The following is a 16,792-nucleotide window of genomic DNA, read 5'->3' as shown; positions in this document are numbered from 1 at the left end:
AGGTAAACAACCTATTTAAGAGAAGTGAAATTTGCAGAAAAAATAACCTGTTAACTTTTAGTTTTGAATCTAGCAATGAATGTATGACTTTATTTTTAAACATCCTACACTTTTAAAATATGAAATAATTCCAGGATTTGTTTTTTGACAGCATGGGGCACCAGGCTATGTTGTGTATGCAGGTTCACTCCAGAGGCTGTGAACAAGTATACCTAACCAACATTGTAACTCCTCGAGTAGAAATCCTAAAGGCAGAGCTACAGCCCAAGTGTATGGACATGATGAAAAATGAGTCGAGTGAACAGAAAAATTCCACCCAGAAATGTGAGATGCAGCCTGCCCTAGTTCCATGTGTTGGTGATATTGAATTGTGTTTCAACAGCATGGATCCAACAGAAATATGCTCGTAAGTACAATCATCACACTGGCAGAAACAAAGAATAGGTCTCTCTCAACATGTACCTGTATGGAGATTCTGTGCACAGTAAAATGGTCAGGGTCCATAGTTGACCCAACAGTAAATTGTTTTATTTTCGGCCCTTTGGGTTGTTAACCTGCAGATTACGTTTTGTTTTATCTGACCCAGTTGCAGCAAAGCAAAGACCAAAGATTACTTTTCCACTTATTATTAAACTCTTTTAAAGTAAACTGATATGGCAGAGAATTTTGTTTCTTTGTTGCAGAAATCAAGCACATCTAAAGTCTTGCATCAGCTTAATGATGAGAGGCTGTGACAAATACATGGTGTATTCCTACTCAAACTCCATCAAGATGAACCAAGAGTCACTGGAAGCTGTCATCAATGGATCATGTGACCTCCTCCCAGCATCCTCTCTTCCCACAATGCCAAGCAACTTCTCCCAAGACATGAAGTGCATTGCAGGAAATCATGTTTTTGAGAAGTATCTATTCAATAGTTCTGCATCTCAGAAGAACTTATGTGAAGTGTTCATGAAGATGTCAGATTGTGTCCTGGACAACAGTGGCTCTGTGGCTCTTCCTTGGAGGAAAGCTTTAGAGTCTGTCAGCCATTTGGTGAAGAAGCAAGTCTACTTCAGATGCAAGGTTGTAGGTGAGCTCAATGGATACAAAGGAATACAATATGAAACAATTTGCTTTTGAAGCTGTCGTAATGTTCATTTTAAATCAGCTCAACTTTTTCCCATTTATGTTTTATCTGCATTGTTCTTTTGTATAGATAATTGCATCTTCACTAGCCAAGGGTTTACGAACCATTATGCTCTCTTGTAGAGAAATGGAATGGATTGTTAACCCTTGGTTAGTGAAGGTGAGATAATTTGGGTAATTACATATAAATGGAGTATAATATTGTTGCATGTTCATCAAAGAACAAAATACTTAATTTCTGTGATTTACTTTAGTTAAAAAAGTTTGGATATTTTATTTTTTCTCTTCAGATAATTTGAAATTGGCATACCAGGATGATGGACTGAATGCAACTGAATTTGAAATTCCAAAGAGTATGTTTTTAATTTGATTATTTGATTTTTTTCCTGAAAAAAAAAATGTATTGTTGGTTTTATTTTCTCATTCATAAGCATAACTATGACTATTAATGCTACTAGAGAAAATTCTTACATAGCTTTTTTTTTATTCATGTTTGAATTGTAGTATTGTTAAATGTTGTTATCTCAAACTAGATGGGACTGGTTGAAAATTTCATGATATATGAGTACTCGAGATATCAAGGGTGAAATAATTAAAGTATAAGTAATTTGGACTTAAAAATTACTTTGAATATCCATTGTATTTTTGAAATCAGTGTTAGAGATCCCAAGTTCAACTTTATGTAGTCAAAACAGAATGCAAAATAATATTCATATATTATAATGTAATTTTACTGATTGATATGAACATTGTATAGATGCCTCCTGTGATGTCATGACAGCGTCAATGTGTCTGAACAACTACGCCGCCTCCAACATCTTCCCAGCATTCTACCCAATCAAGGAGAGGGAGATGACATGCAGGTAAATCGAAGATATTGGAATAAGAAATCAGTTTATTGTCTGCATAGAAAAAAATGAAAATGGAAATAAAGTGATGGTTATTGTTTTAAATTCTTTTTATCAAAGAGAAACAATAAAGAAATATAGTTTGGAATGCTCGAATTTATTTTCCAGGGATTTTAATTATGATGACAAAGTGTTTTTGTTGGAAAAAATTTTTTCAGCAGAAATGAATTCACTGTGAATGTATATATACTGAAATACTGTGCTTCCTGTTATTTTAGGAAACGCAAGTCAGACGTAGCCTGCATCCAGAAGAGTTTATCAGGCTGCCCGGCTGCCATTAAGATGAAGACCCTCCATGTTATGGACTGGTTCAACAGCATCGGTAAGAGTGGGGGAATCTGTAACGAGGAACCACCAAGGAAATGTCAGCCCAAGGAGGCCATGAAATGCGTGAGCATGCTCAGTGAAGGGGTCATGAGATTTGGAATGACAAAGGAAGCGCCTGCTGTCTGCTCGTGAGTAAAATGAAATCACTGGCAAGGAAAGAATGCAGATGATGATCTCAGTTCAATGCTTAATAAAGTTTGATCATTTGTCAATGTCTCTTTCTTGTAAATCCTAGTTTGGATTTATAGTTTGTTATACAGTTTACGTCTAGAAGTTATTACAGATTAGATGAAGTATTGTAAATATAATTTAACTTTTAAAAAACATTAGCAACCTATGAAAAGGGTTCTAAACAAGTTGATGCCGCAGGGGTGTATTTTCCACTGTATAATGATGTTAAGCATATTGAACAGCTAATTAAGTTGATGTTTGTGATGTTTTTTCTGCAGAGGTATATTTTCCACTGAGATGTGTGTGATAGAGTACACAATGGGATGTGAGGCGGAAGTCAGAGCTTCTGTGGAGGACGCTTACAGAGATGTGTCGGCCATTGCTGTCAAAACCTGCCAGATGGACGGCGAGAGACTGAAGGAGGTCACAGTCAGAGGTCAGCGGAGACCCAACCCTAATTATCTTCATCTTACACATATAAATAAGCAGATAGAAAATATGTATCTCATACAAATATGTTCAGGTAAATATTTGATTGACATGTTATATTTGTGGAATTGTAGAAGAAATGTGTGATATGAAGAAAGCCAAAATGTGCTTGACTGGAATGTTTGATGCAGTTGCTATGACAACTGTTGCTACGGAAGCTGTGGATAATAAGAAACTTTGCAGGTAATTCAAACACATTTCATAGTTAGTCTACTGTAAAGTCTTGTGTATAATATGCACCCTTTTTTTCAGCCAAAATTTGATCAAAAGATTGGGGGGGGGGGGGGGGGGGGGTGCGTATTATACCTTTTAAGAACAAACTTTCACCCCATGTTGATGAAAATTTTCTTAGAGTGCAAATTATTCAAAGGAACAGCAGTTTTTTGAGCATTTTTCACCCAACTTTGGGGGTGCATATTATACACGTGCGTGCCATACCTGAGACTTTACATAATTAGTATATAGTGGTCTATGATCATTTAATCAATATTAAGTAAACAAAATTGGATATAAGGAATGTGTATGAGAAAGTGCCAACTTCAATTACTCTGGTATATTAATTGTGTTTAACCATTAATTTGTGATTCAGTGAGCTGCACATGATGGCTGAGTGTGTGGAGAGGAGCAGCATGAGTTGTGGGGAGATGGAGAGGATGAAGATCTCCGCCCACAAACCACTCATCATGGCTCTGCTCATGGGAACCTGCTCCGAGCAAAAAGGTGATTCATTCAGATTGTCTATTTACTCTCTCTTTTAAGTGGCAGAATTGATATTCTGATGTCCAAATAAACGTGTTATGTTTCTAGCTTTTCTGAACTTCTCTTGCTTCTATTTTCAGAGGAAATGGAGACTTATGGTAGGATACCTGTAATTTTAAGTTATAAAATATAAACCAGAGATTATATTGATTTCAAAAATTTATGAAGCAATAAAATTGCTGAATTATCATTGTGAATAGCCTAGTTTTTGCTGTTACATATAGAGTACATGACATTTTATTCCAAGCACCTGTTGCCTTTCAGAGTCTGGCCACTGTAAGATGACCGCTGTGCGGTGCCTGAGGGATTACATTGAGATCTCGGCCATGGACTCTCTCTCAGACTACTGCAGGTAAAAACTGACACACAGCATTGTATCAGGGTCTCACCATGAAGGGTCTCAAAAATCATTAGGAATTACTCGATGAATGGAGATTTCAATGGCTTGCTTGGTAACATTTTGTGCAATTGTGTATGTGTACAATCAAGTACGTACTGGTATGCTCCAAGATGAAAGATTAGAAGCATTTAGATTTTGATCTCCCCTTTGGTTCATGGACTGTTAAGGGTGAATCATTTGGCAAAAGTCAAGCTTATTCATCAAGATCAAAGTTAAAATCATTAATTTATTTACCAGAAAGGTTTTTCCTTGATGTATCCAATATATTGAATTAATATCGAACAACTGTATTTGTTTTTTTCTTAATTTAAGACAAGTGCCCCCCACCATGAAGTGCCTGTCTGAAGTGATGCCGACCTGTGACAAGAAGATCAAGGGCCTGCTTAGTATGGCGGTGGATCACATCGGGGAGACATCCAGGGGGCTGTGTAAGTCCGAGGGCTGTAACATGGAGCTGGCCTCCATGTGTATGACAGAGGTGGGGGCCCTGTTAAAGATGCCTCCCCAGACCTATGCCGAGTCTTCTCTCTGGTGTGGGTAAGTATCGATGGAGGAACTAAAAATTAATGATGGTCTGTTGTTTAAGAAGTACTTTGTCTCAGTAGGATGATTTTTGAAGTAATATGGATAAACTGTACAAAATATATTGTCAAGTAAAGAAGGCAAAATTCACTTCAAGTGATATTTGATGGAAATTAACATTAAATTCTTATGGGTAATAAAATTGGGGGTTTGAAATGTTTATACTAAAACATTCTATATACTGCACTAATCATGAAAACTTGTTTTGGTCAAGATGTGGGTTAATTTTGTGCATATAAGATACTATACCTAGTATACACAAAACAGTATAAGAATATACATGTAGAATAAGAAGAAAAGATTTTTCTAAGTCTGATTATTAGTGGTTTGTTCTATAGATTTGTGAAGCAGGCCTTGAGGTGTACAGAGATGCATGGACATTCCTGTGACATGAGACGGAGCCCTCTGTCCGAGTCCTGGTACAACTCCAGTGTGTGGATGGTCCATGTCCTCTGTAAGGACGACCCTGACCCTAATCCCATCCTCTCTGTGGCCCCAGCCTACCAGCTGGAGGGACTGTTCTCTCTCCTGTCTCTGCTGGGAAATCCCTACTCAACTAAAGAAACCATTTGTCCGTAAGTTGCTCAGAGTCAATGTTCATAACTTTTATATGATTAAAGACATTTGAATTCTGAACAACTTTTTGATAGGTATAAATAAGTTGAATCTTATCATATTTTATTTTATTGAATTATTCATGTTGGAGTGTCAAAGAAAACAAGTAAATATAAGATGGTTGATCATAAATCTTGATCAATTTCCAGGCATTACAGGCAGATGATGATGTCAGTGTATGAGGCGGGCTTTGTCCTGAGCCCCGAAATGTATGCCCAGATGATACAGGTTTACAGTCTCCCAATGAAGACAGTGGGTTACATGTGTACCACTGGAGACGATGACTATGTCATGTCAGACAGGAAGGCCACCTGTGATGTAAAGGCTGCCTATAAGTGTGGGGAGGAAGCCACGCTCCATTCTCATATCACTAACAGTATTTTCTTTGGCTGGAAACCAGTTTGTGAGTAAGTATGCTTTTGATTTGAAATTATAAATTAATTTGTCTTCAAAAATATGCAAGGTTTGTAAAAAAGGCATTCTATATACTTTAAAAAAAAAAAAAAAAAAAAAAAAAAAAAATACTCAGCTTGACAACATAAAATTTTTATAATTTGTAGATTTGATGGTCATAATTCTTAGTAATAAATTGTTTGTAGCGCTTTGGAAAAAATGACATGCTGTATTCAGACCGTGACCAGTGAATGCATGGACCACAACTCGGTACTCGCCGTCAGCTCAATGTACCATGAGATGTATGCCATTGTCGGAGATAAGTGCTCTCCTCGAGACATCTCGGCTCGAGTCATGAAGACCTGTCCTATCCCTATACCAAAAAAGTGTGAGGTTGCTAATGCTGTGAACAAGTGTCTATTGAACATTGTTTCTGAGGCTGATAAAAGACAAATCTGCACGTAAGTTTGTGAATAGTTGAAAAAATGTAGAGTATCGGTAGTTGATCTTTGCTTTAAATTTAAAGTATGCAATACTGTGGTATTGTTCGAATTTATGATAGACCAATGTTTTTGGATTTTGATGTTGCCCAGCCCCTTTCCACAAATTTAGTCCCTTGTGAATTCTTAAACACTACATTTTTGTATTACTGAATGATGAACCATATAAGAAAATAGTCCACCAATGAAGTATTGTCTCAAATAATTTTAAAACTAAAAATGTTAAGCATTAATCAACAGTGATCTCCTCCCCACAAAATTAATGTGAAGGGGTTCCTGGAATATTGTACTAATGAATGTAAGGGCTTCAAACCTTATCTTTGAATAACAGTGCTGATAATTTTGCAGTGAGCTCCCAAATGTTATAAAATGTGTGAAAGAGCACACGGAGGGCTGTGCAGCTACCCAGAATGCCCCTCTGGAATGGATCGTGAGGAAGTACAAGGAGTGGCAGCAGTCTTCTTGTGACCTAAGTCGTGTGGATCCCCAGGTGATGGCCAAGGACGACACTTCAGAGCTGGCCAACTGTAGCATGATATTCATGGACAGCTTCTACAAGGGTCTGACTACACGAACCGACATCATGCAAGCTTTCTGTATGGCCATGGAAGAGGAAGAGAAATGTTTGAGACAGGCCAAGCATATCCCCCTCACTATACAGTTCAACCTGGCAGAGGACATGAATAGACATTCAGAGTACAGGAAGATGTGTAATAGGAGCTTCAGTAGCCAGCCCGCTCCTAGTGGTAGGTCTATAAAATTTTGTTAATCTAACCTTTCATTGTAGTTTGGCATGGAGACATGCATATTTTAAAAAAATAGTGAATATTCCTTTCATTGGTGTTTTGAAGCTATAAGTTCAATCAATTCAACAACAAAATATTGACTTCATTCATTTGTTAGCGTATTTGAAAGTTATGGCACATGTATGGTACATGTATGAAAAATTATGATGGATTGTTTTAGGGCATATACAAGTTTTTTGTTTTTTAAAAAGGCCTCAATATACATAAACTAGTCATTTCTCTTCACGAAATGTGCATTTTTATGTTAAGGCAAAAAAAAAAACTTGGATGTTGAGTTTAAACATTTCTAACCATTGCTGTTGTAGAACCAGCAGGCTGTATGGTAGACATGGCTTCCCTGTGTTTGGTGTCGTATGGCACAAGTCTGATGAACTGGAGGATGGTTCCAGTGTCTGACCGGGTCTCCATGTGTGGGTAAGGAAGATTTTTTAGCATTGAACATTTATTACACATATATATAAAATAAATTCAGAGCATTCATTACAGAAGTAAATGTATTATCTACATGCAGTCATTATTGTAAAAAATATCTACCGAAGTAAAAATTATTCAGAAAAAAAAGAAATTGTAGCACTATGTAAATGCGACAATTTGAAAAAAAGAAGCTTATGTGACATAATTTCTTCACAAAAATTATTTTCTTTTTGAATATGCAAATTATCAAGAAATCAACAGTATGATAAAAGGATGCTAACAGGACATATATTGTTTTGACAGAAAAGCTCTGGACATCTACGGCTGTGTCAATGCCAGCGTACAGGCGTGTTCCCAGCAGAGACAGGACTTGTTTAGGGAGGGCCTGTCCACGCTGACCGACCTCCATCTTGAGGTGTGTCCCTCCATACTGCCGGCCATTAAAAAGATGGACTATGTCTGCAGCCCCGATGTGGCCTCCATGTGTATCCAGCACTATGGAATGTACCTGAGTGGGGCCACTCCCAGCAAACAAGGCGAAGCATGCAGGTAAGGGATGTAGGATACCCCTTTGTCTGTTTCTTTTTATAATCTTTCAGTGAATAATGTATTTAGGGAACAAAAGATTTGTACATTGTTCCTTAATTTGAAGGTCTTTAGTCTCTATAAAAGATAGCGAAAATCTCTTTTCTTTAGAAATATTATTTAACAAATTTGCTTAAAAATTCTTATTGTATGCACTTATTTTCAGTGACATGTTTTAATCCTTTTATGTTGATCAATATAATTGATATTTTCCTCCATACATGTATACACTGTATATCATGAATATGGCACCAAGTGAAAATGATTCAAATATGTGTCCATTTTGTAGTAAATTCCACAAGATCTTGGAGTGTGTGCACATGTCCACTAAGAACTGTTCCGAGGCGGTCAAGGAGTCGTTCTCTTCGTCTCTGGTTCAGGCCCGTAACATGCTGGGTAACTCCTGCCCATTGTTGTCCAGCGTCATGTGTAACATGGCCAGGTGGGAGACCACACTCAGTCACTCCAGGTGTGAACCGACCAAGGCGAACCATTGTATGATGGATCTGGAAAGTTATTCCAGGGCCAATATGACTAAAATGGACGGAATGTGCATGTAAGAAACATTTATTTAGTAGAAAGCTAATTTTTAAATTTGCTGACACAGTACTTCAGACTTGATACAAAATTGTATAACATACTTATATCAATATCAATTCTGAGTTATTTTGTTAATCAGGAAATATGCTGCCACAGTCGAATGTGTTCTACAAAACACTATGACCTGTGACCCTGATGATGTCAAGGAAATTAATGTCACCATGCATGTGGTCATGGCGACCCTTGGTGAGGAGTGCATGAAGCTTGCTGCCACACAGACAAACACCGAGATGCCTGAGGCAACCTTCCCCTTGCTGACAGCCCTCCATGACTGTCGCCCCGAACCAGTGTGTACCACGCGGTGGTTGGACTGTGCTCCAGATATGAATGTCACTGTTGTTTGCAAGTACGTAACTGTTAATATTAAAAGATGTGATCGTAGAGTTTAGCTACTCATTTGAAAAAGGTTTTTTGTCTAATGAAAATTGTTTCCTGTAGTTTATTTTGCTGATTATAATACTGTAAAAGTGGTTATATATGCATGGAGAAAAATTACTCTAGTTACGCAGAAAGCTTAAAACTGCGTAAAGCACCCACATGTGTATGGTAAAAAAAATCTAAGATTTAGTGTAGTTATTCATGCATTTGCGTATTTAGTGCCGGCATGTATAGTTTGTCTTCAGACAAGTTTAACACATACGATACTTAACCACCAGCATTAATAACCACATTTAGTTTTTGAAGCAGATAAATCTGATATCTTACGTTATGAACAATTTCATCTTGCCTTCTTTTATTGAAAGTTCTGACGAATCTACCATCTTCTTTGAATTCTGAGGATTTTTATATCTTAATTTCTTGATAATGATATAGCTTTTACATAATTGTACATCTACTTTTATCTCAATTAATGCAACTTATCTTCTAGAATTGAAATACATATAGACTTCAAATTCAGGTTGTATATGATGTAATTATGTGGTAGAAATTTTATTTTGTGTATTGATAAAGGAATGTAAAGAAGATTTGTTACCATGAACAAACTTTTTTTGCAGTAATGGAGAGGAAATTGCCAAATGCATGTTAGAAAAGACTGTCGGCTGTGACAATGGAACGAGGTTGTCAATTGCCCAAGACATCCGTATGTTTGCTGAAGAATTGGGGAAATACTACAGGGGTGGGCGCTGCAACTTCTCAGAAATTGTAATGGAACATACCAACCCACTGGTTCCCTACATGCACACCGACACCTGTTACCTGCGGTTTGCTGACAACTTTACTGCCGTCATGAAGAACTCCTCCGCGACTCACTGGGACATGTGTCAAGTTCTGAACCAGACCAGGCACTGTCTGGAGAGGGAGAGCACGTACTTACCTCCCCTGCTACAGGGTGTGTGGAGGACAGCCGCACACAAAATTGACCTCAACAGTTGCTATTCTGGATTTGGTAAGTATTAAAAACAAACTATTTACAAACATGAGTCATGATTCAGATGAGCTTTTTAGTAATTAAATTTTGCTATTTTATCAACAGACAAAATTTTATGAAATGCATATGCGTACAAAAATTCATACTTATGGAGAAAGCTGTAATTTCATGCTTGTTTACCTTAAGTTTGAATTGTTTAAGTGAAAGTGTGAATAAATATATACTTGATGATATTTCTACTTTGTTGTCATATTTTGTAGCTGAGGCGATGATGAAGATGAATATGACAAAGGAAGAAAAGAAGATGATGGCTATGGAGAACTGGAATATGTCTCAGCTCTTCAACAGAACCATGAACGGTAAACTCTCAGATTTATATGCTACAAATTCAATGTTGTGTTAAAAAAGATCACACAATATTGCTAAATTTCATGTAATAGCTTCTTTTTGTTATAAGTGATGATTTAAATTCAATGCCACTGTGACATTACTCACAGATTCTTTTAGGCAGTAACCTTCCTAGTGGAGTAGAGGCCAAAGATGTTTGTCAGTAAATATTAACTATTCTAATTGTGTAAGATTGAGGTAAAGTACATTTTTTTTCAGAGTCATCCTACTGCATGCAGGAGGAAGCCTCTCGCTGTACGGAATATCTAGGAGCCCTGGCTATCTTTGGTGGAGCCAACCCCATGGTAGATAGGAAACACACCTGCAGGTAAAAATTAAAGGGGGCTGAGTAGTCAATGGTCATCTTCAACTTATTAAAGCTACTTTATTTATCATAATTGACATCTTGGTACAGTGAGAGTCACTCCATTGATTTCAAATCTTCTTTGAAGCCTTTCATGATTGTGCTTCAAATGATTTTGCATACATTACTCACCAATTTCATACACCATTGGGCTATTTAACATTTCTACCTATATGTATTTCTATGTATTTGAAAAACTTTCATGAGTGTATTTGATAGTTATAATTGCCTATATTACATTTTTGTAATTTGTAAATTTGCATTTTATCTTTGTTTTGTCAAAAATAACCAGAACAGCTGTACATATCTATATTCACATATTTATTTAATATTTTACCGATTTTTATTGTAGAGACATTGAGTTCTTGCAAAAATGCATCCTTCGGTCAACCATGCAGTGTTCAACTAAGATGCGCATGAAATACCTGAACACTGCCAGGACCTTGAACAACCTGGTCCAATCCCAGGGCTTCTGTCTGGAGAGCAAGGAAGTTGCCAAGGACTCCTTCAGGGCTGAGGTGATGAAGATGGAGTGTAAAGAAAAAGAGGCTATGCAGTGTCTGGGCATGCTCAGTCTCTCCATATCCCAGCAGTACTACTTGAACTCCAAGAGTGCTGTCTGCTCGTAAGGGAACAATTTTCTCTTTTTTTATATTTGATAAGTACAGTGTCTTTAATGGTTGTAAAGAAATAAAATGGATTATATTGAAATGAGTTAAGACAGAAGAAGCTTTTATTCAACTAATCAATGTGTAATTGTATAAAAGGTTAAATATGATTATGAAGCTTAATAGATAGTAAAAAAAAAAATAAAGGGAAAATTTAGTTAAAGAATACTATAGAGAAAAGTGTTTAATCTATACTCCTAAAGTGAATTCAGATCAACATTCCTGTCGTGAAACTGTCTAAATATATTTTTCTTTCTCAAATAGGCATCTTCTTCCAGTTGAGATTTGTATAGCAAAAAACACCGTTAACTGTATGCCTCACGTCAGGAAGAACATTGAAGCTACCTACAGGGACCTGAAGACCATTGCTAGAGGTCTCTGTAGCGCTAACCGTAGGACCGAGTCGACAGCCAGGGACAATGACCACTGCCTGGGTGACATGCAGATGGAGAGCACAATGTGCAGTGTCCCTGATGCTTTGTATTGTTTGAATTCACTCCATACCAGAATGCTCCAGACAGACGATAAGGAGTCTGTCTGCAGGTAACTTTCTTGACAATACTATAAATTCCTTATATTACACGAGTACTTAGTTCCGTGATTCTGCTGTTTTGTGTCAAATTGGGAAAATATGAAATCGTGAGCACAATTTTTTTGTAATAATTTTCAAAACTGTCTGAAAAATAAAAGCAAGATTTTAAAATCCGCAAGGGTTGCTTCTTGTGATTTTACAAGGATATTAATTAATCGCTTTTAATTAGGAATCTACAGTATGTTGATTACAAATCCTTCTGAAACTTTTACAAATTGATAAATAGTGACAAGGTAAAGAATAAATTAAAAGAATGGTGTATATATGTAGCATAAAAGTTGTTTTGATTTACAATGTTGTGGTATGCATGAAACGATCACCCCATTTATTTGACCATTTTTACTGGCTATATTTAAGCAAGGTTTACTATTCAAATTTTTATATGTTTCAATAAGTCTCTTCAAACACAGCTGTGTACAGGAAAAAATAGAACAAAGCAAAATCTTGGGCATAAATAGCCAAATACAGAGTAAATCAAGTTTGCTTCCTGTGCTTGATGTGTTACCCATGTGACTGATTTCAGAATGTTGCCAGAGTTGAGGCAGTGTGTCTGGAGACACGCCGGAGGATGCGACAAGTGTCAGCGGGACTCTGTGTACTGGACCATGCACGACGTGTTTCAGAGGCTGACCAGGCTCTGCCCCACCGCCACCTGTGACCCCTGCACCGCCCGCTGGTGTGTCGATCAGTTTAATATGACCATGAGGGAGGGGGACAGGAGTCAGATGCCTTGTGTGTGAGTAGACGTCTTTGTGTAGTCTCATGTTGAAATTGTTACAGTCATTATTGTAAACCATAATAAGTTTTATATTGTACAATTTAAGTATTGATACATTGTATATTTGATACATATTGCATATTCACTACATATGCTTGTACCTTCTAGGCTAATACAAAAATGTTTTAGAAAATAAATCAAGCTTATAGGAAGAAATACTCATGAAAGAGTCATGATAATAATCTTCTGTGAGCTAAGATAGAAACTTTGTTTTGGTGATAACCATCGATCATCATGTTACTTTGTTTGTGTTGTGACAGGGATGTGTGGAAGACTCAGCAATGTATGGACATGAGTCTGACTGGCTGTAGCAATGAAGAGTCCCACCATGTCAGGGAGGAGCTGGGAAAGAGGCTGAAGCCTCTGGTACCCCCCTCATGTCACGCCGAACTCAAGGCCTCCGAGTGTGCACTCCACTTTGCCGTCATGGCCCAGAAGATCTTAGGAGTGTCAGAGGACATGATGCCAGAAGGTGTGGTATAGCTACTGTAGGAATAATCATTGGTATAATTGCTGAAGAATACATGTAAGTGCTTAAAGAAAAACAGCATGGGTATGATTATTGCAGGAATAAGAGGTTATGCTCAGGAAAAACTGATATCAGGAATTTGAGCAACATCAGGGAACTTGTTTATTGAATGGGAGAAGGTTGGTTTACTAGTGTTCAAACAAGAAATATAATAAAAACACTCAGTCTGTTTTTAGCTCATCTGAGCTGAAAGCAATGTGGCTTCTGGGCCTCTTGTTTGCTATTGTAGGTTTACTACAAAATACTGAGTGATTTTACAAGTTCTATCATTCTTTGGACATATAACAATCATATGTAGATTGGTAGATGAAGAAGTTTTTCTTTTTTGTACATAAACCTATTGCTACATGTATTAGAGGTGGATATATTGTATTATCTGTAATTAATATTTCAGCTGTAACATCAGAGGTAAAGAAAATGACTGAAGAATACATGAAGAACATGCCAAAACCTCCATCATACGCAGAGCAACTGAAAGCCCTGCAGAGACTGGTGAAGATAGTGAACAGCATGGAGAAATCGGAGACCTGTCCCCAGGAGTCAAAGGGCTGGCCCTGGGGTCTCCCAGAGGACCGACCCACACAATGCAAGGAGGCATTGTCAGCAGCAGCGTGTCTGGGGACACACATACAACAGCTCCCCAAGGAAAAAATACCAATGGTCAATGCCTCACTGCATCTGATTGGTCAGCTTCTGATGGATGAATGCGATAGTAAGTAAATTATGATTTATCTGTTAATCCATCATTGAATTTACTTTTGTTTTAAAGATAAGTCTCGATTAAAAAATAGTTATAACGTTTTCAACTCTGGCTGTTTTTTTTTATTAAAATGATTGCATATGTGAAGATTGGCCAATATTTCTTTAACATGATTTTTTGCAGAGAAACCATTAAAATGCTTCAGTTGTAAGAATGCCAAATCAAATGAGGAGTGTAATATGCAGCCAATGGAAACATGCAAAGGGCATAACCAGGTATCTGTGATAGCAAATGAAACTGATAAATCCAACTATCTTACATACACTTAAAAAATGAGAAACGATACTTAATGGTATTGAAACAAAATAAATGTGTTGAATGATATACTTAATATTTCCTGCTTGAAATTAATTTCATGTGTATGAGAATATGGTAATATTTTTAATAGATGTGTTACACTGTAACCACACTGAAACCAATGAATGAAACTGATGACCGAGCTACCAACGCCACAAATAACAGACAGAAGAGGCAAGCCGTGGACCAGAGGGTCAAGCCAGAGGAGCTGGGGTGGATCAGTAAGGGGTGTGCCCGGAGAATCCCGCTCCTGAATCAGGAGACGCAGTGCTTGAGTGGAGGAAAGTGTGAATACGCCTGCTACAAACCCGACTGTAACTACATGTCTCACTCAGCCATCAAAGGTTAGTAGAAAGTGGGAATGCTATGTGCATAGATCTGTGCAGCTAGACCTGGTCATATTGCTTCTTGTACCTAATAAAGGGAGATTTTTATGCATGGTTTGATTTCTGTTGGCATTTAGAATTATTATTATTATCATTATTAGAATTATTAGATATTTTATTTATACAAATGCATAATTATAAGACCAGGCCCAAAATGACATTAATTTGGTGCTTACAGATGACAAGACCTGTGATCCAAAGATGGCAGCTGTTTGTGGAATGCATGCAGTGAGTGATTTATTTTCAAAGGAGAACACAGACTGTAGGTAAGTTATCTGCTTAATTACTAAAAATCAAACTGCATGATTCTAAAATACTTAATATCAATAATGAGTTACAGAATCAGATGTTTATGTTTAGAGGATAAGCATGTTTAGAATATAAATAACATGTACCAGTTACATGTGTCAAATTTAGCATATCTTGACTAAACCATTTATACAGACTACAAAGATATCAGATGAAGGGTCAAACTGTTATATACCTCCAGTTGGTACTATAAACATAAAAATCTAAATAATCATGAACATCCAACTTTGTATAAAATTGTAAAATTTTAATGTACAGGTAGTATTTACAGGAGATGGGTTCTTTACATACTTAAACAAGCTTCAAGCTAGTATTAAATATCGACAACTTTTACATTGCAGGAGAATGAAACAACTGTTGCAGTGTATGCACCACCACACCTCTAAGTGTGTGTCCAGCGGTGGCCAGCAGATGTATAAGCATGTCCTCCAGTTTGCCAGTACCCACGGAATGGTCCGCTGCTTCGCCGAGCCAGAGATGTGTCAGTGTGGCCGATGTCTGACCCTCGTCTTCACCAATCTGGCTCAGAACCCACTGCTGTCTCAGGACCAGATCTGCATGTAAGGCTTTATTATCCATCACTGCTGTAGATGTTATGTTTACATATTACAAGATTGGTGTAACTCTATCACATTTTAGATTTTTCCATCGTACTGGTGTCTGACCAGTTCTTGCCGAGTACCATTTCTGGCCAGTGCATTGTTACATCATTTATCATGTATTTTTATGAGTTGATAAAATGATGTTACAATGCACTGGCCAGAAATGGTAATCGGTGGGAACTGGTCACATACCACGCCAGAAGTATGTCATATTCAAAGTTCACTCACATGTTTTCATCTCATACAGAAGTTAAAAACTTTAAAAAAAAACCATGTGACAAGGGTCAAGGTCACTATTTGGCTTAAAACCTGACCATTAAATTGAAGTCAGGGTAATATTGATTTACTGTATGCATACTGAATTTGAAAATTAAACTTGCATTGACATGGGACAACCAATTGACTTAAAAAATAAAACTTTGAAAGATTTAATAATGATAATTTACTTTAGATAGTCTTTTGAAGCCCTCAAGATCAATTTGTATATCTTAGTATGCCGCACTTTAGCTATGCAAGTTTCGTACAAGAATGAGGTTTAGATGTCGATATAGACGGTTCGTGAATTGTTTTCAGGGCAGCAGCTGAGGCTCAGTCAGCCATTGTGAAGTCAGTGATGACACAGGAGTGCACAATGGAGGACATGAATAACCTGTACGAGGCTACAAAGATGGGCGTGTCCTTGCTCGGCGACTCCTGTGCTCCTAAATTTATTGGCAGTAAGATATATTTTTTTAAGTTGATAGACTTTTTTTCTAGGTTAATCTTATATTTGGTCTTTTATTACCATAATTTTTCTTTTCATTCTGAATATTTTGTCATGGAGAATTTATTTCTGTACATTCAAATACAGAATCACTCCTCGTGAGTATTTTATGTCATGATATCAACAGAAATATAGTTGATGGTTTATGACGCGATTTTATATGTATGTTTTCTGTAGCCACACTCGGGATGCCCAAGTACAACAAGACCTGTAGTATGAGAGCAGCTGAGATGTGTAAAAACTCCACACCTTGGGAAGAGAGTGCTCGACGAAACGACAGCCGTACATGTGGGTAAGTGACCAATTGACCA

At 37.2% G+C, this 16,792-nt stretch overlaps 1 protein-coding gene across 2 annotated transcripts in view; it reads left to right on the top strand.

The window, feature by feature from the left end:
- Nucleotides 1-16,792, top strand: part of LOC105332452 (uncharacterized) — a 62,826-nt gene that overhangs the window by 14,785 nt on the left and 31,249 nt on the right. For both annotated transcript variants that reach the window (XM_066069464.1, XM_066069463.1), the window contains exons 14-46: nt 152-406; nt 684-1,072; nt 1,419-1,481; nt 1,886-1,991; nt 2,255-2,491; nt 2,813-2,970; nt 3,098-3,206; nt 3,613-3,743; nt 3,863-3,880; nt 4,047-4,134; nt 4,495-4,719; nt 5,103-5,339; nt 5,529-5,786; nt 5,979-6,233; nt 6,621-7,018; nt 7,384-7,492; nt 7,796-8,041; nt 8,367-8,633; nt 8,757-9,023; nt 9,673-10,064; nt 10,307-10,405; nt 10,653-10,761; nt 11,150-11,422; nt 11,730-12,008; nt 12,581-12,793; nt 13,096-13,307; nt 13,759-14,076; nt 14,248-14,339; nt 14,513-14,765; nt 14,986-15,073; nt 15,458-15,676; nt 16,292-16,434; nt 16,659-16,773. In XM_066069464.1, coding sequence (XP_065925536.1) covers nt 152-406; nt 684-1,072; nt 1,419-1,481; nt 1,886-1,991; nt 2,255-2,491; nt 2,813-2,970; nt 3,098-3,206; nt 3,613-3,743; nt 3,863-3,880; nt 4,047-4,134; nt 4,495-4,719; nt 5,103-5,339; nt 5,529-5,786; nt 5,979-6,233; nt 6,621-7,018; nt 7,384-7,492; nt 7,796-8,041; nt 8,367-8,633; nt 8,757-9,023; nt 9,673-10,064; nt 10,307-10,405; nt 10,653-10,761; nt 11,150-11,422; nt 11,730-12,008; nt 12,581-12,793; nt 13,096-13,307; nt 13,759-14,076; nt 14,248-14,339; nt 14,513-14,765; nt 14,986-15,073; nt 15,458-15,676; nt 16,292-16,434; nt 16,659-16,773 — 6,621 coding nt within the window. The remainder of the gene's footprint in view (nt 1-151; nt 407-683; nt 1,073-1,418; nt 1,482-1,885; nt 1,992-2,254; nt 2,492-2,812; nt 2,971-3,097; nt 3,207-3,612; nt 3,744-3,862; nt 3,881-4,046; nt 4,135-4,494; nt 4,720-5,102; nt 5,340-5,528; nt 5,787-5,978; nt 6,234-6,620; nt 7,019-7,383; nt 7,493-7,795; nt 8,042-8,366; nt 8,634-8,756; nt 9,024-9,672; nt 10,065-10,306; nt 10,406-10,652; nt 10,762-11,149; nt 11,423-11,729; nt 12,009-12,580; nt 12,794-13,095; nt 13,308-13,758; nt 14,077-14,247; nt 14,340-14,512; nt 14,766-14,985; nt 15,074-15,457; nt 15,677-16,291; nt 16,435-16,658; nt 16,774-16,792) is intronic.

Source organism: Magallana gigas, chromosome 8 (assembly GCF_963853765.1).
Source record: "Magallana gigas chromosome 8, xbMagGiga1.1, whole genome shotgun sequence".
Taxonomy (NCBI): Eukaryota; Metazoa; Mollusca; class Bivalvia; order Ostreida; family Ostreidae; genus Magallana; species Magallana gigas.
The sequence above is the reverse complement of the archived record's forward strand: the minus strand, read 5'-3'. Positions and strand labels throughout refer to the sequence as shown.